The sequence below is a fragment of the Salmo salar genome, chromosome ssa01, assembly GCF_905237065.1.
Source record: "Salmo salar chromosome ssa01, Ssal_v3.1, whole genome shotgun sequence".
Taxonomy (NCBI): domain Eukaryota; kingdom Metazoa; phylum Chordata; class Actinopteri; order Salmoniformes; family Salmonidae; genus Salmo; species Salmo salar.
Window position 1 is genome coordinate 25,794,421 of NC_059442.1, and position 26,888 is coordinate 25,821,308.

At 44.5% G+C, this 26,888-nt stretch overlaps 1 protein-coding gene across 6 annotated transcripts in view; it reads right to left on the bottom strand.

Annotated features, from left to right (window-relative positions):
* LOC106586878 (formin-1) overlaps positions 1-26,888 on the bottom strand; it is a 97,650-nt gene that overhangs the window by 30,128 nt on the left and 40,634 nt on the right. For 5 of the 6 annotated variants that reach the window (XM_045715748.1, XM_045715753.1, XM_045715739.1 and 2 more), the window contains 9 exons: positions 25,170-25,876; positions 20,489-20,630; positions 13,646-13,733; positions 8,861-8,922; positions 6,830-6,918; positions 5,680-5,809; positions 5,282-5,428; positions 5,121-5,180; positions 4,891-5,011 (listed from right to left, as the gene is read on the bottom strand). In XM_045715748.1, the coding sequence (XP_045571704.1) occupies positions 4,891-5,011; positions 5,121-5,180; positions 5,282-5,428; positions 5,680-5,809; positions 6,830-6,918; positions 8,861-8,922; positions 13,646-13,733; positions 20,489-20,630; positions 25,170-25,876 (1,546 nt within the window). Of the gene's footprint in view, positions 1-4,879; positions 5,012-5,120; positions 5,181-5,281; positions 5,429-5,679; positions 5,810-6,829; positions 6,919-8,860; positions 8,923-13,645; positions 13,734-20,488; positions 20,631-25,169; positions 25,877-26,888 lie in introns of all 6 variants that reach the window. The other variant, XR_006769274.1, reaches the window with a different exon arrangement.

The window sequence follows — 26,888 nt, forward strand, 5'->3', positions numbered from 1 at the left end:
CATTTTCCATCAGCTCTAAAGCACAAGGAATTCTCTCACTAATCCACAATTATATACAACCCACCCCAGCGCACTGTCAGGCACCCAGCTTCCTCCTCCCTCCCCTCCCTCCCTCCCATCCAGGCTAGAGCCCTGCTATAACCCAGGCTACATTGGGCCAGCCAAGAGATAAAGGTCAAACACCCACACCTACCTCTAAGATAAATCTATCTCTTGATTTCTTTATTTAATTTTTATTTAACCTTTATTTAACTAGGCAAATCAGTTAAGAACAAATGATTATGTACAATAACGGCCTACACCATCCAAACCTTAAGCTGGACGACGCTGGGACAATTGTGCACCGCTCTATGGGACTCTATCAGCCTGGACCTATCCTGCATCCAACCCTGGCCCACGTCTTACATAGAGCCTGTCTGAGAACACAACTGCTGTAAGACATGGTACTCCAATGTTAAGGGTTTCAGCTGTTCTGCTGTAAGGGAATGCTTGGGATGTCATAGTTTGAGGAAATCATAAAAAAAGTATAGATTTTCAGGAATTTAAAGGGGTTAAAATAAGTTGCATCGGTATATGTACTTATCTATCTAGTGCAGTTGGGACAGTGGTCGTTCTGAGTGAATGTATTAATGTCCTCTATGTTGTTAGTGGATGCAACATGATGTACTGACTGGTTTAAATGTGTATGATGTGAAAATGTATGTGATTCTTTTAATCAAGGTGATGCCAAAGACAAATGTCCATCCTGGATGGACAATAAAGTTTTATTCTATTCTAGTTGATAGATTTAGCTTCAATTGGCTCCATATTTAAGAGAAAAACAAGGTGAGGAAATGTATGGACAAAGCTGTTGAAAAGGCAGTGTCATCATTTAATATATGGCCTGCTACCAAGACAAAATAATAGAAACCATAGAACATGGTTTACAATTCTTATGTGAGGGTCTTGAGTTTACAAAGACTGTATTATCTACACTCTGTATGTTCCCTAAATCTTGTGCCTGTATTTAAGTAAAATTACGAGTAGCCTATATTTAACCGTTATGTGGGGAGGAGGGGTAGCGGTACTCTAACCAAAACTGGAGCTTCTGTCATAAAATGGACTTCAGGGTAAAGGCCTTGCCTCGACCATACATTAAGGGGCATTTCTAATAAAGACACTGTCTGATTTGCCATGGTGATGAATGCCGAACCCTGCACAGGCCTTCTGTGAAACACTAAACTCCCCTGGGCAGCAAATGAGCTCTGACTGTTCTTTTTTATTTGATACATTCAGTAGCGTCCCTGCCTCGCTGTCTGCCCCAATTACCTAGCAGTTAAATAGAGCTTTACGTGGCCGTGGTCTCCGCTGACCCTGATTGGATGAAAGGTTAACTCCGTGCCCACATGAGCCCAGGGATTGGGTGAACCAAGGATACTCTCCAGGAACATATACATGTACCGTAGCCCCCAAACATACAGATACCCCTCCTGACAGATAGAACCAACAACGATGAGACAGCCTACAGGGAGGTCAGAGACCTGGCGGTGTCGTGCCAGGACAACAACCTCTCCTTCAACATGATCAAGACAAAGGAGATGATTGTGGACTACAGGAAAAGGAGGACCGAGCACACCCCCATTCTAGTCGATGGGGCTGCAGTGGAACAGGTTGAGAGCTTCAAGTTCCTTGGTGTCCACATCACCAACAAACTAACATGGTCCAAACACACTAAGACAGTCGCGAGAGGGCACGACAAAGCCTATTCCCCCTCAGGACTCTGAAAAGATTTGGCATGGGTCCTCAGATCCTCAAAAGGGTCTACAACTGCACCATCAAGAGCATCCTGACTGGTTGCATCACTGCCTGGTATGGCAACTGCTCGGCCTCCGACTGCAAGGCACTACAGAAGGTAGTGCGTACGGCCCAGTACATCACCGGGGCCAAGCTTCCCACCATCCAGGACCACAGCCACCCTAGTCATAGACTGTTCTCTCTGCTACCGAACGGCAAGCGGTGTCGGAGCGCCAAGTCTAGGTCAAAAAGGCTTCTTAACAGCTTCTACCCCCAAGCCATAAGACTTCTGAACAGCAAATCAAAGGGCTACCTCTGCTATTCTCTGTTTATTATCTATGCATAGTCACTTTAACTCTACCTACATGTACATATTACCTCAATTATCTTGACTAACCGGTGCCCCTGCACATTGACTCTGTACTGGTACCCCCTGTATATAGCCTCGCTATTGTTATTTTACTGCTGCTCTTTAATTATTTGTTACTTTTATTTTCACTTTTTCTACTTAACTATTTTTTACTTAACACATTTTTCTTCTTAACTTCTTAAAGCATTGTTGGTTAATGGCTTGTAAGTTAGCATTTCACTGTAAGGTCTACACCTGTTGTATACAGTGCATGTGACAAATACAATTTGATTTGATTTTAACTGAAAGCCTCAGAAGACTCTAGGGAAAACAAGGTGCAATATCCAGGTCTTACTCTATAGTTGTCAGGCTCCTTGCGCAGGAGAGAAGGGATGGATCCTACCCCCCCCCCTCCCCAGAGAGAGACCCAGAGAGAGGTCATCACCTCCTGCCCAAACAGGAAGGCAGATCAAATGAGGATTATGTTTCTTCACGGCAGAGAGGAGGAAAGTGCAGCCGCCAGGCTAGGGAGTCTGACCAACTCCTTTCCATTGTCTCAGACCAGACACACACATACATCTGCCTGGCTACTTACTGGAGCCTCACTCTCGGGAAGAGGGATATGGAGGAACACCACTGAACCTTAGCAAAGAATTAAAAAGTGGGGCAAAACAGGACTCATGTGGCTCCTGCATGGATAAGGAGAGCTGCTTCATATTGCTAGCCTCCTCTCAGTTGAGAGCCCTTGTAGCTACAGAACCCATGGGGGTGTGATCCTGTGTCAGCACCAGCCACACAGAGTTAGACATAATTCAGATGTGAATGGAAGTGATCTGATATAATTAAGATCAGTTTGTTTCTTTAGGGTGGTTTATAATAGCGCAGCATAAATATTTATTCCTGGAGGCTGGCGAGGAGGATAAAAATGGGAGTCATAGGTGGACCTCACCAAACACTGAGAATTCAGGCTCACCGCTCCTTGCCAATACCCAGAGGACTCCGGGGGAGACTGCTATTTTATTCCTGCAGTAGATATAAATACATATAAAATAAATGTATTGTCTTTAAGTGTTACATTTTTCCTAATAAATGACTGACAGCTGGGTCTGGGGCTCTTTTATAGACTCTTTGTATTTTCCCAGAGGGCAGCAATCTGAACGAGGAGGGGAGAGTAGAGAGCATATCTAATTGCTTTCATATGCTGTATTATTGGTTGACTGAAATAATCACAGACACCAGGGTGCTGGGGGTCAACGCCTTTAACCCCCGGACGGCCCATCTGACCACTGACTGGCTCGATGACTGACTCACTGACTATCTGACTGCCTGGGGGGCAATGCCTTTAACCCCCGGACGGCCCATCTGACTACTGACTGGCTCGATGACTGACTCACTGACTGCCTGGGGGGCAATGCCTTTAACCCCCGGACGGCCCATCTGACCACTGACTGGCTCGATGACTGACTCACTGACTATCTGACTGCCTGGGGGGCAATGCCTTTAACCCCCGGACGGCCCATCTGACCACTGACTGGCTCAATGACTGACTCACTGACTGCCTGGGGGGCAATGCCTTTAACCCCCGGACGGCCCATCTGACCACTGACAGGCTCAATGACTGACTATCTGACTGCCTGGGGGGCAATGCCTTTAACCCCGGACGGCCCATCTGACCACTGACTGGCTCAATGACTCCCCGCCCTGACCACTGACTGGCTCGATGACTGACTCACTGACTATCTGACTGCCTGGGGGGCAATGCCTTTAACCCCCGGACGGCCCATCTGACCACTGACTGGCTCGATGACTGACTCACTGACTATCTGACTGGCTGACTGACTTACTGATTAACTAACTGATTGGCTGGCTGTCTGGCTGACTCACTGACTAACTGACGTGCTGGGTGACTGACTCACTGACTAACTCATTGACTGGCTGGCTGGCTGACTCACTGACTAACTGACTAGCTGGCTGACTGACTCATTGGCTAACTGACTGGCTGGCTTGCTGACTGACTCACTGGCTAACTGACTGGCTGGCTGGGTGACTGACTCACTGGCTAATTCACTGGCTGGCTGGCTGGCTAACTGGCTGGCTGGCTCACTGGCTGACTGACTCACTGGCTAACTGGCTGGCTGACTGACTCACTGGCTAACTGACTGGCTGGGTGACTGACTCACTGGCTAATTCACTGGCCAGCTGGCTGGCTAACTGGCTGACTGACTCACTGGCTAGCTGGCTGGCTAACTAGCTGGCTAACTGGCTGGCTAACTGGCTGGCTAACTGGCTGGCTTGCTAACTGGGCAGACCATGCCAGTGAGCACTGAGCTCCTGATACCAGCCATGTGGTAAAGTTTCTCCTGTGAGTGTTGCTCCTTTATTGCATTTCCATCCAGCTTTCATATCATCTGTAAACGTTTCAGACAGATAGACTTGCTTTGGCTGAAATGAAGACACTGACACTTCTGACATAGGATACTGTAAGTAGAGCATGTTCATGGCAGGGGGAAATGAGGGAGTGATGACATGCCTGTTATGGCATGACACGATGCCTGGGAACAAGGAAAAGGTGTTTCAGAGCGTCTGAGATCCTGAATCTACCCTGAATCTACCCTGAAACACCGCTGATGGATGATGGAGGAAAGTGTTCTTACAGGATAAGACGGAATGTACAATGAGTATCACACTACATATAGAACAGGACGCCTCTATGTATGCCTGATGTTACGTGAGTTGCTTAGAAAAAAGTGAAATAACCTGTGTCTCACCAGTCAGGTCTCTCCCCAGCTTCCTCATGTCCTTTGTGAGGTCTTCAAACTTGACCTGAGCGGCCAAGAATAAATCCTGTGGCTCAGGCAGTGGGAATATACTCTTGTCTGTTCCTGCGTGCTGCAAACCAACAGACAACCCACCAATGACAAAACATCAGGAAACAACAGTAGAATCTATCTTTTAGTCCATCCTGGGATATTTGTTCACTTCATCTGAAATACTGTACCTCGTCAAAATTGCGCAGATAGTATGCAACTACGTAATCCACCAGACTGATACGATTGTCCTAAAGATACAAAGGGTCAGACAGAAGAAGCCAGTTCAACTTCTCAGTAACATACTGTAGATTAATATAATGTAATATGGGTGTGTGTGTGGTGAATGTACCCTGCTCTTGACGTCCTTCAGTTTGGGCAGGATCTCCAGGCCAAAGCCATCAGCCTGACCCCGTGTCCTGTTGCCTCCATTCATGTAGTTCCCAAAGGCTAGGACCAGCCCCATCACATCCTTCACACTTCTACAGTCCAGCAGATCCTGACAGACAGACAGACAGACAGACAGACAGACAGACAGACAGACAGACAGACAGACAGACAGACAGACAGACAGACAGACAGACAGACAGACAGACAGACAGACAGACAGACAGACAGACAGACAGACAGACAGACAGACAGACAGACAGACAGACAGACAGACAGACAGACAGACAGACAGACAGGGTCAGCATGATAAAAGCTCATACACTGACAAATCAATAAGATTGCAGTCATGTCATGTCTTACTTTGCTCACGGTGGAGACTATTTCTACTTTGCGGTGGATGGAAGATATGCAGTCAAGGAAGACAGACTGGAATATGATGCAGTGGGACCGGCCAGAGAAGTCTGGAATCTGGGAGAGTTCATACAAGAACCTGCACAAGAGGAAATAATGTGTTATGACAAAATTAAACAAAATGTCCAACAGGAAGAACTATTTTTAATCCTTGGCTGCGCTGCTTCCACACACACACGGCTGAGTCAGTATGGCTTTTAACTAGCAGCTGATAGTCATGAGTCTTTCTGCTCTAATAGTTTGATAGGTCCAGGGTCAACTAAGGAGGACCGGAGCACTGATTGGTCAAACGTAGCGTCAGGCCGACTCGTGTAAACAGGGACATGTCCGTAATATCCTGTGGGATTAGGCTGCTGATGGATCAGACACTGAGTGGGTATGAACATATGAACAGCCCCACAGTGACAAGTCATTAACAGGCCAGCTACATTTAACCCCCATGGGAAGGACGCCACGCTAACAGCCAGCAGCCGTCCATCTCTGCCATTCACTCTGACACACACACACACACACACACACACACACACACACACACACACACACACACACACACACACACACACACACACACACACACACACACACACACACACACACACACACACACACACACACACACACACACACACCCATCCATTCCCTCAGTATGGAAGACATGAGGGTTGCAAAACAGACCAGGAACAAATATTTACTGTCTGAGGAAGACTAAGGAGCTTGGTTTATTTACTTCTTGAAATGATAAATAAACACAAACGTGATGCCACCTTTTCTAAGTGATGTTTATATAAAATATCTCCCTATAATGGTTTGGCTGTAAAGAACCATCAACGTGATGAGTGAGCTCAGGCTGTCAAAGACCAAAGTGTTTCAAAATCAAACTGTTTTTCTCTGTCTGTACACATTAAAAACCACATGATGTGTTTCTAAAAAATCTCTAAGACAAAACCAAAGTACCCTCTGAAATTGACATGGTGAATTCACTGGAGGGGATGGTTTTCTGTGTGTATGAGCATCTAGTTCTCTGACTCCAGTAGAAGTCAGGGTCCAGCGTTCTACTGCCCTTTCCCTGAACCCTTGGATGCTGGAGAAGCACTCTTACTGTTCAGGCTTGTCCAGTAGCTTCACCTCGTCCTCCTTGGACGTCTCATAGTGTGTTTTTATCTTCTCCAGCTCGTCATTCGTGGCCCTCTGTGATCACACACAAACAAAACGGGTGAGTAGACAACAATAAAGCTGTAGCAATGAATGATATAGACAGTCATTACAAAACAAGAGGTAGAATAGCAATAGATAAATGTTGAGTTTGACATCCTTGAGAAATTAGCTGTAGACTAGCATATGTTATAGAGCCCTGGTGTACTGTCAGTGGTGTAAAGTTCTTAAGTAAAACTACTTTAAAGTACTACTTAAGTCGTTTTTGTTGGGGTATCTGTACTTTACTATTTATATTTTTGACAACTTTTACTCCACTACATTCCTAAAGAAAATAATGTTTTTTATTTATTTAATTTTTTATTTCACCTTTATTTAACCAGGTAGGCAAGTTGAGAACAAGTTCTCATTTACAATTGCGACCTGGCCAAGATAAAGCAAAGCAGTTCGACAACATACAAAAACACAGAGTTACACATGGAGTAAAACAACATACAATCAATGATGCAGTAGAAAAAAAAATAAATAAATAAATAAATAAGACTATATACAATGTGAGCAAATGATGTGAGATAAGGGAGGTAAAGGCAAAAAAATGCCATGGTGGAAAAGTAAATAAAGTATAGCAAGAAAAACACTGGAATGGTAGATTTGTAGTTTGAAGAAAGTTCAGAGATAAAATATAAATAATATGGTGCAAAGGAGCAAAATAAATAAAATAAATAAATACAGTAGGGGAAGAGGTAGTAGTTTGGGCTAAATTATAGATGGGCTATGTACAGGTGCAGTGATCTGTGAGCTGCTCTGACAGCTGGTGCTTAAAGTGAGGGCGATAAGTGTTTCCAGTTTCAGAGATTTTTGTAGTTCATTCCAGTCATTGGCAGCAGAGAACTGGAAGGAGAGACGACCAAAGGAGGAGTTGGCTTTAGGGGTGACCAGAGAGATATACCTGCTGGAGCGCGTGCTACAGGTGGGTGCTGCTATGGTGACCAGTGAGCGGAGATAAGGGGGGACTTTACCTAGCAGGGTCTTGTAGATGACCTGGAGCCAATGTGTTTGGCGACGATTATGAAGCGAAGGCCAGCCAACGAGAGCGTACAGGTCGCAGTGGTGGGTAGTATATGGGGCTTTGGTGACAAAACGGATGGCACTGTGACTGTGAATGTACTTTTTACTCCATACATTTTCCCTGACCACCAAAGTACTCGTTACATTTTGAATGCTTAACAGGACAGGAAAATGGCTCAATTCACGTACTTATTAAGAGAACATCTCTGGTCATCCCTACTGCCTCTGATTTGGCAGACTCACTAAACACAAATGCTTCATTTGTAAATGATGTCTGAGTGTTGAAGTATGCTTTTTTACTTTTACTTAAGTATGGCAATTGGGTATTATTCCACCACTGTGTAGTGTTAACAAAAGCATACTGAGTGAGAAAAACACTTAAAAAGGAGTTTAGATTCTCACATTTCTCTCATGCATACCACCTTGCATCCCACTGCTGGCTTGCTTCTAAAGCTAAGCAGGGTTGGTCCTGGTCAGTCCCTGGATGGGAGATCAGATGCTGTTGGAAGTGGTGTTGGAGGGCCAGTAGGAGGCACTCTTTCCTCTGGTCTAAAAAAATATCCCAATGCCCCAGGGCAGTGATTGGGACACTGACCTGTGTAGGGTGCTGTCTTTTGGATGGGATGTTAAATGGGTGTCCTGACTCTCTGAGGTCATTAAAGATCCCATGGCACTTATCGTAAGAGTCGGGGTGTTTACCCCGGTGTCCTGGCTAAATTCCCAATCTGTCCTTCATACAATCATGGTCACCTAATCATCCCCAGCTTACAATTGGCTCATTCATCCACCTGTAACCCCAGGTTGTTGCTGTAAATGAGAATGTGTTCTCAGTCAACTTACCTGGTAAAATAAATTTAAAAAAATAAAAAATGCTATTGAATGACTTTACAGCACACTTCGGAATACTCACATTTTCATATAAAGCCTCGATGGTCTCCAAGTCCACCACAGAGTTATCGACACTCAAAACAGCTAGAACAATAAATTCATTTATTAGAGACAATCTTTTATAAAGATGGAATATGTTGGGCAGGCATGCTGTTTAAATGACCTGCTGCCTGGGTTTGGAGCCCAGGCCTGTTATCCTGTGAGGAAGATTAAATTCATATAGGCATGCTATGTACAAAACTATACTTTACAGAAATAATACCCATGTCTATTATTTTGTTAACTCACTTCAACATGAAACATCTTTTGAGATCTGAAATGTCTGACAAACTTAGATTTTGTAGTGAACTATCACTTTAAAGTGACTGAACGAGAGAATTAGGGAGTGGTGGGTATCGGGGCGTGTGGTCAGGCAGGCCAGGGCAGTCGTTGTGTCAGAGCAGAGCCCAGGGCTCACCTCACACGGGAGCTTTCCTCTCAGGCCAGGGGTCACAGGAGAGAGCCTGTAACTGCTTAACCCCAGGACCTTCAGCCAGAACTACCACAGTCTCCAGTAATGATCTCTAAAGTGGGGCCGCAGAGAGAGAGGAGGGGAGAGAGAAGAGAGAGAGAGAGCGAGAGCGAGAGAGGAGGCTCCACTCTAAGAAAAAAAGGTGCTATCTAGAAGCTAAAAGGGTTCTTCAGCTATCCCCACAGGAGAACCCTTTGAAGAGCCCTTTATGGTTCCAGGAAGAACCATTTTGGTTCCAGGTAGAACCCTTTTGAGTTCCATCTAAAACCCTTTGCACAGAGGGTTCTACATGGAACCAAAAATGGTTCTCCTATGGGGGCAGCCAAATAACTTATTTGGAACCCTTTTTTCTCAGAGTGTAGAGGAGAGAGAGATAACAATAACCTTTTATCAGAAGGGGTGAAAGTAAGCTGGAACGGTCCAGTACGGATAACCAACCAAATAAATAGTGGGGGTACTCAGTACCGTTAAAACATGAGCCTATCACAATAGTTAAAACATAGATTCCAAGAAAACTGTAGGCTATTACACTATTTATCATGACCGCATGTCAGTCATATGGAAAATAGACAGTGAAATCTTGCTAAGGCAGAGATGAGTGGGTGAGAAAGAGATGCGCGGGGACAGCAGTGTACACATAAATTCAGCTTACAAGACTTGTTTAGGCCGAATGATGACAATCACTGAATGTCTGTCATAGGCGTCGTAAGGATTGGACCAAGGCGCACCGTGTAGAGTGCTCATCTTCTTTTATTGAAGTAACGTGAACACTTAAACAAAAATAACAAACCGACGAAACAGTTCCGTAAGGCAACACAGGCTATACAGGAAACAAGCACCCACAAAACACAAGTGAAAACAAACTCAACTAAATATGGCCTCCAATTAGAGACAACGACAACCAGCTGCCTCTAATTGGAGGTCATTGCCAAAAACCCAACATAGAAATAGAAAACTAGATATACACATAGAAATAGAAAATATAGAACATAAACCAAAAACACCAAACCACACAAAACAAACACCCCCGCTCTGCCACGCCCTGACCAAACTACAATGACAAATAACCCCTTTTACTGGTCAGGACGTGACAATGTCATTCATAATACTGTTTGGTGTTTTGTATGTGATGTCTCTTCGCATTTATCAAATGGCACTGTATGGATGCCGGAATTATTTTAGAGTGGAGTAGCCTAATAGTTGGAATAGTAACTGAATGTAGGCCTCACACATAGCCTAGCCTATTATAATATGAACTCCTGCAAAATTAAGTGTTCCTCGTAGTAAAATGATAGGTCAAATGTTAATTTTGTCTCGGGAACAGTAGTGGAGAAATATGATTTCTTTCTTTCAGCACCTTGAGAGAATGCAAATGTACAGTTAGGGACCTGTTGTTTAATCCTAATGTGCAATTTATTTCAGCGACATAAAAGCTGACAATATTTAATTTTCATCCACATAAAATATGCATCCAAGACAAACTGAAATACTACCAGAAACATATTGGATCTTTTCCCCAGCTATTAATTTCCTTAAAACTGGCCAAACTTCCTTAAAACCGGCCAAACTTCCTTAAACCCAGCCTAACTGGCCAAACTTCCTTAAAACCGGCTAAACTTCCTTAAAACTAACCAAACTTCCTTAAAACCAGACAAACTTGCTTAAAACCGGCCAAACTTCCTTAAAACTGGCCAAACTTCTTTAAAACCAGCCAAACTGATGTCATTTGGAACCTCCCTGGTCCCTAAACGTCCTCGTTTTGAAATGTCATAAAACTATCTCCATACCTCCATTAATTTGTATGGGTTACCTTCAGACAAATCCTGTGACACTTGTGGGGGGTCACAGAACAAAACGGAGTACATCATTGTGTTCGTAAGAGTGTCATCTTTCCATTGCTAGTAGGCTAACCTCTTCAGACACTACAGACATTTTCGGGATGTGTCCTGGTCTGACAAACAGCGCTGTAGCTCAGCCACAGATGCGGAAAGCCCACATAGACGGACATAGACGGACGTGGATTGAGATGCAGCCCATGAAAAAAACGGACAGATTTTGAGGGGATTCTTTTATCATGTTGATTAGATTGCCGCACAAGTGTAAAAGTCAATGTAAAACGGCAAATCTTTCCTATTAGGCCCATAGAGACCCTATTAAATAGAACATTATTCTATATGTAATTCTGTGATTAGGCCCATGAAAATGACAAAGTGCGTTCACACATACTGTAGGAGGTCCCCGTACCAGCAAGACATTTGATCTACTTTCACCCCTGCTTAGCAGCAGTGCGAGAGAGAAAGAAAGTAAGAGAGGGAGAGCTCTGCTCAGTGTCTCAGAAAGAGGAGTCACAGCTTTATGGCTGGGTACAGGTCAGGGAGGAGAGAGGAAAGGAGGGGGTAGACTGGGAGGGATGGCTCCTGGTCTCAATGGCGATATGGATCTGTGTGCTGTTAGCTGTAGACTGCAGAGCGACGCCTGCACTCAGATCAGCCCAGAACAGACCCAATGTGAGTGGAAACAAGCCCCTCTCTACATCACTGTGGCTGTGTCATGTCTCAGAGTCGCATGACTAGCAAAGAACCACCAGTGAAGTCGAGCCAAAAGCACATGACTGTACTGTATACAGCGACACCCCTGGAGTCATTAAGACATGTCAACTTCTATCTCCACACAGTGCCTCCAAAATAAGAAGAAATAGTTCTGCATCCCAGAATCCAAGCATTCTTCCAATGACGCCTGACCAGGTGAGGCAGCAGGGCAGCCCAAAATTATGGATCGAAGTGGAGAGCATGCTGGATAGCAGGCTGGAGGTGGAGGGCCATTTCCTACCTCTTAATAGAGTGGATTACTTAAGGCCTCAGTGCGCCCGCCATGAACCCGTCAATCACACACCAAAGGGGGGCCGCAGCGCAGTGCAGCACAGTGCTCTGAGCCAAAGGAGGCCAGGCCCGGATATCTCTCCACACCGGGAGATCAAAGGAAACCTGTCGCCGCCTCACTCCCTTTCCCTTCACTTCACACCCATCGCTCAGGGTGTTTGTGGTGTGCCTTGAACTGCGGTGGCCCAGGAGGTCCCCCAGCCAGGCTCAAGCCCTCCGTTGGCCCCCACTCTTCCCTCTCCCTGCTCTGGGCCACCAAACCCCTGCCTCCCCTCACTCCCTCCTCCCTAGTGGCTGTAATTACATTACATGTCCCATGTCCTTTTAATTTGCCTACAAAGGGCAGGCAAGCAGGTGAGGCCAGGGACCAGGGCCCTTAGAACTGCTTATTAAGCTGCTCTGCTGCATTGTCAGATTCAAATTGTCCATTTCACCTACACCTCCCATTAAGGCTGTAGGAAGCAGGCTCACGCTGGGAGAGAGCAGACTCTTTTATTGGGGGTTCTTTACCTCGACACTGACAGAGGGAGAAGGAGAGAGAAAAAAATATCACAACTAAAAATGGCAGCTTGGCCCAATGTGTTGTTCGGTTTGCATTGGGCCAGCGTTTTTATGTGGCGGTGCTATGTCTGCTGACTGCGAAGGTGGATTTATACACACTCAGATCATTAGTAGGGTGTCGCTCCCATTAGGCGGTGGAAACCGTCACTGGCAACAATAAACACATCTGCCAGGCTGGCCGCATGCTCAGACTGCCAGGCGCTCCACACCCAGTCCCAGTCCCAGTATCAACCCAGTGCACCCTGGCTGTCACCAACGGCCCTAACCCATGCACGCCTAAGCGCTGCCTCGGACATTCCCCGCCCCATTCACATACATAAACATGTGCAGTCAAATACACATACACAACCAAATACTCCACTCCTCTTTAGTGCAAGAAGGAAAATATTGATGTGATTTTGACCAGTGCAGGAACGATTGAATCTGGCGAGACAGAATTGCAAAAATGGCTAATTTCATTCCAATGCTGTTCACTCACAACATTATGTACTAGTCTGGGAAACTGGGGGCACTAGTCTGGAAAACTTGGAAATCTTCCACATTCGACATGAAACACAACTTCATCTATAAAAGTGGAACTATTCACACAAGAGGCAGGAAACAATTTGCAGCGGGCTTCAACATTTCTTCTTTCTAAAATAACTACTTTCATCCTTTTTATGGCATTTAAGCATATTTTCTAATCAGGTGAAAATAGGATTGTAACTGAAGTTTATCACTATTTAATTGAAAAAATTACTGTTGGACGGAGAGGAAATGACAGGTTGTCAGTAATATAGACAATATCCTCCAGTAATAACGCACCAAACAGCGTGGTTTTAACACAGTTAAGGAGTTCCATTTTGTATGCTCTCACCTTTCTGAATGTCCTTCATTTCAAGGTGTAGACTTGAGATGAGGATGCCTACTGCTTGGGAACGCTTCCCATCCAGCAGCTTGATAATCTGCAGAAAAGACATAAACATCATATTTTAATCACAGTGATTACATCGAAGAGTGAGAATTCCATTGGATTACACATCCTCTATTTGATCACCATTACCATGTGACTGAAGTGGCACAGTTAATACAGTTGATAAGATTTAGACCAACAGTTCATCTTAAATTCAACTAATAGGATTTATTTTATTAGAATACTAGAATATGATATAATATGATATATTCAGATGAAACAGGGACACAGGTTAACATCATCCACAGTCTTTTTCCCAGAGAGGCCAGAAGAAAGTATAAGTTAGTCACTTCCCAGAGCAAGACCACTTGAAGATAGATTGACTCTGGTTGGGGAGAGAAGGAGTGCTCTAGAGAAGAGCCATTCTAACATCTCTGTGGAGCGTCTGGATTGACCCTAAAGCCACACTAATCTACACAGTGTCATAATCCTTCCCGGTCCATGATAACAGGCTGAGAGACAGTGAGGATAGAAACCCACACGCCACAGACAGCAGGACTTATCGAATGACATCACTAACAATGCAGAGCACAGAGTATAGAGAAAAAGTCCCCCTTTAAAAGTGCATGATATAGTCAGAAACATAAAGCCACAGGAAAGTTAAAAAGTTTCAAATGAAACCATAAAAGGACATCTTTTCAGTCTGGAAGAGCAGGTAAGTGTTTTTTATAACAAACTATAAATTCACAGGATTTTTATTTGTGCCTACACATGGTCACAATTACTTATTACTGAATTACCCATAAAGCTAGAAACAGTTTTGGCAAGGTAAAGCCCAGCTCTAAAACTTAATGTCTCAGCCTTCTTCATTAGGAAGCACTGGCCGTTATTACTGCATCTCAGCTACTGGGCCATCCAGTGGGAACCAAGGAGCAGAAGCCTTAGAAGTGAGTATTGCATTACAGAAGGTAAGATGCATACTGCTTCCACGTCATTACCCATTATCACCGAGGATCTCCCTGTATGGGGACATGAGAGGGGAAGCAGGCAGAGTGAGAGGCCTTCCCAACACCTTTAATGAACTGCACTGGTCGGGCCACACTAAAAGCTTCCCAGGAGCCCTGGCCACTCGCTGTGGACCCAGAAGCACCAATTAGCCTGACTAGTTGACTTACTGAGAAATTACAACTGATCTGGAGGAACAAGCCTGGATGCTTACTCTCAGGCCCGCAAGTAAGGAACGTTCTGATGCTGATGCTGAGAGCTCAGTTAGAAACCCATGACGAATATAACAGCTACATCCAGTGGACACTAGGAGAACTACCCACCAGTCCATGTCCTTCCAGCAGACCAAAAAAACACTTGAAATATAGAGGAGACATTGGTTTGACACTGAAATGAAGATTAAAATAACAAAAGGAAGAGGGAGTGCTTTGAGGAGTAGCAGGTGGCTGGTGTTGGGGAAAGGGAGAGGGCACCAGGTTCATCAGAGAGCTGATAGTTTACACAGCCATGGCTGAGGGGGCAGGCAGCTATACAGGTGACTGGGAGCCAACCCTGTCAGAGTTCACCCACCATGGAGATACGTTACAATAATACATGGATCAAGAGAACACATCAATAACACCCTCCACTGAATGCTCAACATCCCCACACAACGTTCTGCAAATCTTACAACCACTCTCCCACTCAACACTCAAAATATGCCTTTAATAAACCCCAGTGTGAACGATTATGTCATCCCTAAAGACGTAGGGTCTGAACAAATTAAAGCCACTATTCGTTTTACAGAGATCCATGGGTGGCGGGAATTGCTGTGTAATGTTTACGCAGGCTGTATTACTGGTGTATACGCAGGGCTGGGGGGCAGTGGGTGGGAGTGGGGTGCTGTCAGGGTTTCCTGTAGCTCATTATCCTCACACCCAATATGCAGCAACACGTGCATCCTCTCTTTTCCACTTCAAATGCCCCTACAGGTGTCATCTCATCTCCTCCAGCCCCACTGTGGAGCCGAGTGGAGCCACATGGCTACAATTACCCCCAGTCTGGTCTGGTGTGTCCTGGGCGGCCATGGACTGTGGAGGCTGACAGAGAGCTCATTCCCCTGCATGTCATCTCTGCTGCTTTGATATGATAATCAGTGGCGTGAAAGAAAAAGGCCTCCAGAGAAAACAGCAGCTTTCAGTTGTATTGGACACATGATACAGATTAGCACTCCCATGTACAGACTCACCCCTCTACCATTCCTTTACCGCCCCAACTTCCACTTAGGGTCCAGTATGTAGAGTTGTGCATTAGCAGGGATGGGAGAAAAATGGCTAATCTCCATATTGCACATACACATTCCATTCATTCCCCCCCCCCCCATCACACCCCCGACTAGGCCCACAGGTGTTATCTGATCTGGCAATACTTTCTGAACAAGTTACAAGTGCGTCAGGCATGTATAGGTGTTCTGTCATCACACACCCCTGTGTGCCCTACGGCTAACATGCTTAGTACAGTGAAAACCATCATGTGTGCAGAGTGTAGCTGCTCTTCATAAAGTTGATGGAGACGACTACAGGGCAGAGATTGAATTACTTGTCTCTGTGTCGTGTCGAACCATATCGGTGTGGTGGCGAGGCCAGGACAGGACTATTGGCTTGTCAAATCTCCTCGGGGGAAGATATTGCAGAGTAAGGCAAGACAGCGCTCTTGATTGACCCCATGTCTCCACAGGCCCAGTCTGGCTCTGTCTGTTAGCAAGCTGGACGACAGTCTGCACCCCCCAACACCTCTCTCCATCCCCCTCTCCCCCCTCTCCATCCCCCTCTCCCCCCTCCTTTGTCTAGTCAGAGCCAGTACTTCTGGGAACCTATCAACAGACGATGATTCAGAGAGTTTGAACGTTGGAAGATAAACTTTTAGGGATAAAAGATGAAGCAGTAAACAAGTTACTTTTGTTTAGCTGACCCTTCTAAATGTGTTCGAGTGCCAAGGGGCTGTAGCCAACCCTTTCCACAGTTGTGGTAGTGTCTCCAAGTAATCATAGCTGAACACAGGCTGCTGTCTCTGGCCTGAGTATAGTACAGCCCCTAGTACAGTTCACTGCTCATGGATATCTATACCACATACTGTATCTCAAATAAGAACTACCAAGAAAAGTATCCCCATTTCTAGTGGGTTATGTGCATTTGTGTCAGGCCCCATGTTGTTGTCAAGTCCAATGCTGCAACTCTGCACTTCTGCAGCCGTGTGTGTCAGCATTCCCACTAACCCCATGGCACTGAATGTGGCGTCCAAGCAGTTAAAAATCGGCCACTAGCCCAGACTGTCCCCTTCCCAATCCATACACATTGTCATCAATCTGTCAAGGCTCCAGTCCACTGTAGAGGTCTCAGTGTGGGTGTATCCATCCAGTCTGGTCACTCTGAACCCACAAACATTTGATCCAACTCAGATAGCCACAGAGAGACTCCAGGGTGGCTTAAGTTAGCGGTTAAGAGCGTTGGGCCAGTAAACTAAAGGTCACTGGTTCAAATCCACGAGCCGACTAGGTGAAACATCTGTCATTGTGCCTTTGAGCAAGGCACTTCACAGCTAACAATTCAAGGGAGAGAACATTATCGTAATGTTTCCCTAATGTTTGAGTGTACAGTTTTCCGATTGTTAGGGGAACATTCGATCTATGATAGCAAAGACCTTCTGAAAACCTTTTTAGCATGTTTTGGCGTATGTTTGGTGGGATGTTGGTGGAATATTCTCCTAACCCTCAGAAAACTGGACAGATGAATGTTCTTGCAATGTTCCCATGAAATGTGTCTAGAACACTAATATATTACATTCTGAGAACATGGCAACCATGTTCTGTGTACAGTACCAGTAAAAAGTTTGGACACACCTACTCATTCAAGGGTTTTTCTTTATTTTTACTATTTTCTACATTGTAGAATAATAGTGAAGACATCAACACTATGAAATAACATATGGAATCATGTAATAACCAAAAAAGTGTTCAACAAATCAAAATATATTTTAGATTCTTCAAAGTAGCCACCCTTTGCCTTGATGACAGCTTTGCAAACTCTTGGCATTCTCAAAACCAGCTTCATGAGGAATGCTTTACCAACAGTTTTGAAGGAGTTCCCAGATATGCTGAGCACTTGTTGGCTGCTTTTCCTTCACTTTGTGGTCCAACTCATCCTAAACCATATCAATTGGGTTGAGGTCGGTAGATTGTGGAGGTCAGGTCATCTGATGCAGCACCATCACTCTCCTTCTTAATCAAATATCCCTTACACAGCCTGAACGTGTGTTTTAGGTCATTGTCCTGTTGAAAAACAAATGATAGTCCCACTAAGCGCAAACCAGATTGCATGGCATATCGCTGCAGAATGTTGTGGTAGCCATGATGGTTAAGTGTGCCTTGAATTATAAATAAATCACCAACAGTGTCACCAGCAAAGCACCCCCACACCATCACACCTCCTCCTCGCTTCACGTTGGGAACTACACATGCTGAGATCATCCGTTCACCTACTCTGCATCTCACAAAGACACGCGGTTGGAAACAAAAATCTCAATTTTGGACTCATCAGACCGAAGGACAGATTTCCACCGGTCTAATGTCCATTGATCGTGTTTCTTGGCCCAAGCAAGTCCCTTCTTCTTCTTGGTGTCCTTTAGTAGTGTTTTATTTGCAGCAATTCGACCATGAAGGCCTGCTTCACACAGTCTCCTCTGAACAGTTGATGTTGAGATGTGTCTGTTACTTGAACTCCTTGAAGCACTTATTTGGGTTGCAAACTGAGGTGCAGTTAACTCTAATTAACGTATCCTCTGCAGCAGATGTAATTCTGGGTCTTCCATTCCTGTGGCGGTCCTCATGAGAGCCAGTTTCATCATAGAGCTTGATGGTTTTTGCAACTGCACTTGAAGAAACTTTCAAAGTTCTTGAAATGTTCCGGATTGACTGACCTTCATATCTTAAAGTAATGATGGACTGTCGTTTTTCTTAGCTTATTCAAGCTGTTCTTGCCATAATATGGACTTGGTCTTTTACCAAATAGGGCTATCTTCTGTATACCACCCCTACCTTGTCACAACACAACCGATTGGCTCAAACGCATTAATAAGGAAAGAAATTCCACAAATGAACTTTTAACAAGGCACACCTGTTAATTGAAATGCATTCCAGGTGACTACCTCATGAAGCTGGTTAAGAGAATGCCAAGAGTGTGCAAAGCTGTCATCAAGGCAACTTTGAAGAATCTCAAATCTCAAATATATTTTGATTTGTTGAATACTTTTTTGGTTACTACATGATTCCATATGTGTTATTTCATAGTTTTGATGTCTTCACTATTATTCTACAATGTAGGAAATAGTAAAAATAAAGAAAAACCCTTGAATGAGTAGGTGTGTCCAAACTTTTGACTGGTAATATATGTGTGGTGGGACATTAATGAAATATTCTCCTAACCCACAGAAAACTGGACACATGAATGTTTTTGCCACGTTGGATGAATTGTGTCTATAACATTAATATCTTAGTTCTGAAAACATGGTAACCACATTCTGGGTAAGTTCTATTTGACATTAAGGGAATGGTCTCTTGCAAACATTCCTTGCACATCACAGGAACATTCTTATGAAAACGTTAGTTAATGACCTAATGAGACCCTTAAGGGAATGCTCTCTAAAGTTGTGGGAAGTTTGTTGTTAGCTGGGTTGACTCTAATTGCTCCTGTAAGTCATTCTGGATTGTAAATCAGTCCTGCCAACTGTCTTCTGTCTTATTGACCCTGCCTGCAGGACTGGCTGGCCCCTAAATCAGCTTCCTAGCTCACATTGCTATCTGACCAAGCTGCATTAGCCCAGGAAAACATTAGTAATTCTGTATGTTCTATAATTTATCTCAAACGATAACTATGACCAGGTTCAGTAGGAAAATAACTATCAAACTTAGTTGAAAGTACAATCCAAAGAACATTCCAAGCCATGGCATAGAACAGTTTAGTCTGCAGCTGATTGTGAAGTGTAAGCAGCAGGTCTTCAAAAGGTGGATTCTACTCAGCTGTGCTTCCATTCACAGAGCCAGAGAGAGGAGAAGAGAACTGAACTCACTGCCACCTGATAGCTTGCTTTGACCTAGCCCAAGAGCTGGCTACACCAATCACCAGGAATTGGACAGTTGGGAGTAAGAGGAGAAAAGGGAGGGGGGCGGTTTACTCCTTGCACACTTTGTGTTCTTTGTAGATTAGACTCCATGTAAGGCTGGGATCCTTACTTGGGGTAATTCAGCAGAGCTCCTAAAGGAATGTTCCAGAGGTAAGTGGTCTAGTGTTGGAGAATACGGGATAATCTGCTCACACCATTGTACTCATTTAGCAGATGCTCTTACTGGAGTAACAGTAATAATGTCCTCAAAAATGTGTTTATGTCAATATTTTCTTTCTGACTACCTAATCTCAATCATTCCTAATATTGACTAGGAAACTCTAGTAAAGGAAATATGAATTTAAATGTGCCACTATCGCCCTCGTGTGGTAGCAATTAAACACCATTACGATGACAAAGCATTTTCTTCAGAGAAGACAGGTGTTGAGAATTACAACGTGCCATGCCAAATATAGTGTGTCATCGTTACTGATAACAGCTTTAGAGTTACAGCATATAAATCCCTGCATGGAAAGTCCAATAGCACTCATCACTTTCCAAGCCCAAGATATTTAAGATGCTCCTCCTGAGAGAGAAACAGCAGGAGCCAACACAATATAATAGCAGCAGCATGGGGAGAGAAGAGAATGTATGAGTTAAACCAACCTTCTTAGTCTTGGCCTTCTTCTCAAAGGTGTCTGAGAGGGGCTTCTTCTTTGGCTGCAGAGTGGCCTTGGAGAACAGGTCCTCAAACTCCTTGGTGTCTGCGATGTCTGGCTCCTCCAGAGAGCCCCACAGTGTATTATTACTGGAAACAAGACACAGGCTTTTAGTCTTGGGGCTGGGGGAGAGATACCCTTCCATATGCTGAGGAGCACCCCAATTCAACATGTGACCCTCTTTAGTGACAGTGTTACTGTGATGAAAGAAGAGTGCGTTACAGAGGTGACTTCCTGGGAAAAGTAGAATAGCTAGTGGACTGCTCAGTACAAATTGTCCTGTGACAGAGATAAACAGATATGAAGCAGTTTATTTGATGTTTACTCGGGCTGTCCAGTGTTTACTTCCATCTTTTGATTTATAGCAGACGGTTGCTGAAGTGAGAATTTGAAGAATGCATTTCCACTTTTTAATAAAGTGACATTTATGACTGAGGCTTCTGAAAATCATGTGAGTGAAGTGTCCCTGAGTTTGAGATGTGAGATTTCAGCACTAAAGGAGCATTTCAAATAAACTAGCAGGAAGATAGGAGGTATTCTGTTTCCTCTGTTGCTGGGTAACGCTGAAAGCAAACAGAGAGGAAGTCTGAAGATGTCTCTGTACAGGAGTCTTCCAGAGTTCAGCCCTGCTCTGCTACCATTACTTTCCATTCCTCTTTTAACTCACAGAAGACAACTACCCCTTGGGTCAGACAGTGTGGTAGCCTTAGACTCGGCATGATACGTGATCCAGCCTCCTAGTCTCTGATAATGCAGGGACAGGAAGATGAAGTCAGCCATAACTCAGCCTGTTTATAGGCCAGGTCAGGCAGCTTCACAGGCAGCAGATTTATTGAGACAGGTTCATCAGGACCCACCCACGTGAGCAGACTTACTGTATGTACACTGAGTATACCAAACATTAGGAACACCTTCCTAATATTGAGTTGCACCCCTCTTTTTGCCCTCAGAACAGCCTCAATTGGTTGGGGCATGGACTCTACAAGGTGTTGAAAGTGTTCCACAGGGATGCTGGCCCATGTTGACTCCAATGCTTCCTACAGTTGTGTCAAGTCGGCTGGATATCCTTTGGGTGGTGGACCATTCTTGATATACACCGGAAACTGTTGAGCATGAAAAACCCAGCAGCGTTGCAGTTCTTTACACAAACCGGTGTGCCTGGCACCTACTACCATACCCCGTTCAAAGGCACTTACATATTTTGTCTTGCCCAACCACCCTCTGAATGGCACACATACACAGTCCATATCTCAATTGTGTCAAGGCTTAAAAATCCTTATTTAACCTGTCCCCTCCCCTTCATCTACACTGATTGAAGTGGATAGCTTTCACCTGGATTCACCTGGTCAGTCTGTCATGGAAAGAGCAGGTGTTCTTAATGTTTTGTATACTCAGTGTGTAACAGGTCATGTTATCTTTCAAAGTAGAGCTAATCTACTGATACTACTGTGTAATGTTGCATGATTTAGCAACTTTCTATAAAGGATCCCTTTGTAAAATGTAATAGGCCTACTGTTTGGCACTTTTTACACTGCTTCTGTAGATGTAGGTTAAAGCACTGTCTCCATACTGTATATACAGTAGATATGCCTTAAATGTGTTTGGGTTCTCTCTACTGTCCAGTCATGAGGTCAGGGTTTGGCAGGCCCGGGCTGTTCCTCCAGAGAGGAGACATTTTACAACTGTGGAGACAAAGTGAACTCAACAAACATTCAAAAAAGTTGGCAAGCTAGTCATGGCTGAAATACCACAGCAATCAACCACATAGCCAGAGACTCAATTAGAGTGAAGTGAGTCCAATTGGGTCCTATTTGCTATTGGCTTCCCACAGCGGTGGTGAAAATATCTGTCTGAGACAGCCCAGAATAGGCTTTAACCAAGAACATAATGTTACTCCTGAAAATCCACCCTTTCATTTCATACTGCCTTCAAATGGACCAACTCAAATAACTCCATGCAATGGACTCTGACTGTCTCCAGCACGCTGCAGTGGAGGAAACAATGACAGAAAATGTTGGGAAAGTAAATCTACATAAACTCCACAAAGCCTTTGTGATTCCACGGTAGACAACATTTATAAATGACTGGATCATCCCTGTATTGTCATTTATGCATTTACCCTATATGTCATGTATGCAATTTCCCTATATGTCATGTATTCAATTCCCCTTTATATCATGTATGCAATTCCCCTATATGTCATGTATGCAATTCCCCTATATGACATGTATGCAATTCCCCTATATAGTGCATTCGGAAAGTATTCAGACCCCTTGACTTTTTCCACATTTTGTTACGTGACAGCCTTATTCTAAAATTAATTAATTCGTTTTTTCCCCTCATCAATCTACACACAATACCCCATAATGACAATGCAAAAACAGGTTTTTATAAATTTTTGCTAATTTATTAAAAAAAAATACAAAACTGAAATATCACATTTACATAAGTATTCAGACCTTTTACTCAGTACTTTGTTGAAGCGCCTTTGGCAGTAGATTACAGAATGGAGTCTTCTTGGGTATTGTCACGTCCTGACCAGTAAAGGGGTTATTTGTTATTGTAGTTTGGTCAGGACGTGGCAGGGGGTGTTTGTTTTATGTGGTTCAGGGTTTGTTGGGCTATGTACTTATGTAAGAGGGGTGTTTATTTTATGTGTTCCGGGGTTTTTTGGTCTATGTTCTATGTTAGTGTATTTCTATGTTCAGTCTAGTCTATCTATTTCTATGTTTAGTTCATTGGATTGACCTTCAATTGGAGGCAGCTGTTCCTCCTTGCCTCTGATTGAAGGTCCTATGTATAGGGGTGTTTTTGTAATGGGATTTGTGGGTAGTTGTTTCCTGTTTTGTGTCTGTGCACCTGACAGGACTGTTTAGTGTCGGTCGTTGTTTTGTAAACGTGATTTGTTTGGTTTTCCTTCTTTTGATTTAATAAAGAGGATGAGCATACACGTTCCCGCTGCACCTTGGTCCAATCCTTACGATGCCCGTTACAGGTATGACGTTACAAGCTTGGCACACGTGTATTTGGTGAGTTTCTCCCATTTTTCTCTGTAGATCCTCTCAAGCTCTGTCAGGTTGGATGGGGAGCGTCGCTGCACAGATATTTTCAGGTCTCTCCAGAGATGTTCGATCGGGTTCAAGTCTGGGCTCTGGCTGGGCCCCTCAACGACATTCAGAGACTTGTCCCGAAGTCACTCCTGCATTGTCTTGGCTGTGTGCTTAGGGTTGTTGTCCTGTTGGAAGGTGAACCTTCACCCCAGTCAGGTCCTGAGGGCTCTGGAGCAGGTTTTCAAAAAGGATCGCTCTTGACTTATTTCCGTTCATCTTTGCCTCGATCCTGCCTAGTCTCTCGGTCCCTGCCACGGAGAACATCCCCACAGCATGATGGTGCCACCACCATGCTTCACCGTAGGGATTGTGCCTGGTTTCATCCAGACGTGACGCTTGGCATTCAGGCCAAAGAGTTCAATCTTGTTTTCATCAGACAAGATAATCTTTTGACTTTTGGCAAACTCCAAGCTGGTTGTATTGTGCCTTTAGTGGCTTCTGCCCTGACATGCACTGTCAACTGTGAGACCTTATATTGACAGGTGGATGCCTTTCCAAATCATGTCCAATCAATTGAATTTACCACAGGTGGACTCCAATCAGGTTGTAGAAACATCTCAAGGATGATCAATGGAAACAGGATGCACCTGAGCTCAATTTTGAGTTTCATAGCAATTGGTCTGAATACTTATGTAAATAAATTATTTCTGTTTTTTATTTGTAATACATTTGCAAACATTTCTAAAAACCTGTTTTCGCTTTGTCATCATGGGGCATTGTGTGTAGATTGCTGAGGTTTTTTTACATTTATTTCATCCATTTTAGAAAAAGGCTATAACCTAACAAAATGTGGAAAAAGTTAAGGGGTCTGAATAATTTCCAAAGGCATTGTATATCATGTATGCCATTCCCCTGTATGTCATGTATGCATTTCCCCTATATGCATGTAGAAGATGTACCCACCCCACCCTGCAGGAAGACTCCAATAATCCCCTGCTAAATTTGCTGAAAGAAATCCTAGGGGAAACACTAGTGCTAACTATTCCTTCCTATTACAGGTTCCTCATAAAGCCTGCACTGTGTACACAGTCAAATTGTGTTTATCTTCACATTTGTTCGTTGACCTGGCCTTATTTCAAAGTGTACTGTATTTCCCCTCATAATGTCCATTAGCCCAAAAACTTGTTACAGTTAAGAGTCCTGTTTAATTCTGTTCTCCTGTAAACTTTATAGCAGACATGAAACCGCTGTGGCCCACTCAACCCTCCATCATTGGCCAGGATCAGAGAGTGTGAACCACAAGTCAACTTCCTCTACTAATCCAGCCATAGAAATACAAGGCCATAAAGCTGTGAGCCTGGTATCCAGCAGTACAAACCACAGCCACTGGAAATTAGCTGAATAATCCACTACATCTCACTGGGGCACCTGTCCTCATCCAGAGTACTGGTGCAGGGGAGGTCAACCCAGCCTGATGCATTACTGAATGACAGTGTCTCTATACTGGATGGCAGTGACACACTGGGGAGATAGGGATGATAATAAAGCTTGTGAATGGGCTATAGAAGTAGTACATACTTATTGTCTTGGATCTGTATCCTCGTCCAGTATAGAGGCTTCATGGGAGTAGCAGGTTCCAACGCAGGTTTCCTTGGGGCCTTCTCTGCTGCCTGGCTGAACCCAAACCCAAATAATCCACCCCCAGGAGGAGGGGGTGGGGCACACCCAGGTGGAGGGGGAGGAAGAGGAGGGCCAGCTCCAGGTAACCCCGGAGGAGGGGGAGGGGGAGGTGGGAGAGGTGGGGGACCAAAACCTGGGAGGGGGGGTGGAGGCGGTGGCCCCATGTTGCCAGGTAATGGGGGAGGGGGAGGTGGAGGAGGAGGTGGAGGCGGTCCTGATTGGCCAGGGAGGGGAGGAAGGGGAGGAGGGGGCGGGGGAGGTGGGCCGGGGAGCCCTGAGGCTCCTCCATGCAGACTCAGGTTGATGGAGTCCAGGTTGAGTTTCTTAGGCACGTTCTGACTGGGGCTGAGCCCGGGCCGACTGGCCTCACCCTCGGGCGTCCTGAGGAAGGTCTCCCTGTCTGTCTGGATGCAGACATTCCGAAAAGTTTTGGGAGGCAGGTCGTCCTCGGTGGACACGCAGGCCTCACGGAGCTCGCCCCTCTCGTGTCCCAGGCTGAAGGCCTGTTGACGGTCTGTCTGCATCATGCAGATCACTCCCTCCAGATGGGACATGGCGACAGCATGCTCCCCTCGCACCTGGAAGATCTGTAGCTCAAAGTCTGCCTGTGTGGAGCAGGAGCACAGAGATCAGTCAGAAACATCCCACTCAGCCATATGAAACAGAATCACATACTGTGGGGCTCCAAAAAGACCCCTGGGTGACTCAAAATGTTCATCATGACCTTCATGAGATGAAATGTAGTAATTCTAACATGCCCACTCATTTTCATTCCAATCTTTCATCTCCAACCGAAAAGTACAATGACTGACAACATAATGAAGATCTAATAAGCTGGATGTTGATAGACGTTTCAAACATCAACACAATCCAGACAAACTTGAGGAAAAGTGAAAAGGAAAATATTTTGCTATGTATCCGACACATGTTCCTTGTTAGCATGTGGTCAGCTAGGAAAATGTGTTAGGCACGTTTCTGTCCTTTCTCATGGTTTAACTACATATTTAGGAGTGTCAATATCATGGCCTAATGCAAGGGATCGGGGACAAATGACAGGGTAACACACAGAGGAAGACAGAGTAACCTATAGCTGCTGATTCAGCACTGCTGTAATAATAGTAATTTTAAGACACACTTTCCAAACATTTTGCTCCCATAAGCTTGATCTTCAAAAAAATTGTTCCATAAATAAGGTCAACAGTTCTATCATCTGGCATGTTTTGACATGCATTCTTATTAATCTCAGGCTGTTCTTGGAAGACAGAGAAAACATAACCAATACATTTGACCGCTCCACTGAGACCTGTGAGAAACTATTTGAAATACTGTTTTCAGTTGCACCACCTTGGCACTGGTGGCTCAGTTGAACAAACAATGCGTTTTAGTGCTTCCTTGGAATCTACTAACTTCATAGGGTGAACTCAAAACTAGATCTTACAAGAAACAATGGAGACATTTCCAGTTGCAGAGAGACAGTTCAGTAAATTAGATCTCTGTGTGCATCCAGGTTGTAAATGGTGATCTTATTTCATATGAGGACATCACAGCTTCCAGAGTCAACGCTGACTGCATATCAAATGTGAATGTGGTCTGTCCTACTGGAGGTGAGCACTGTCA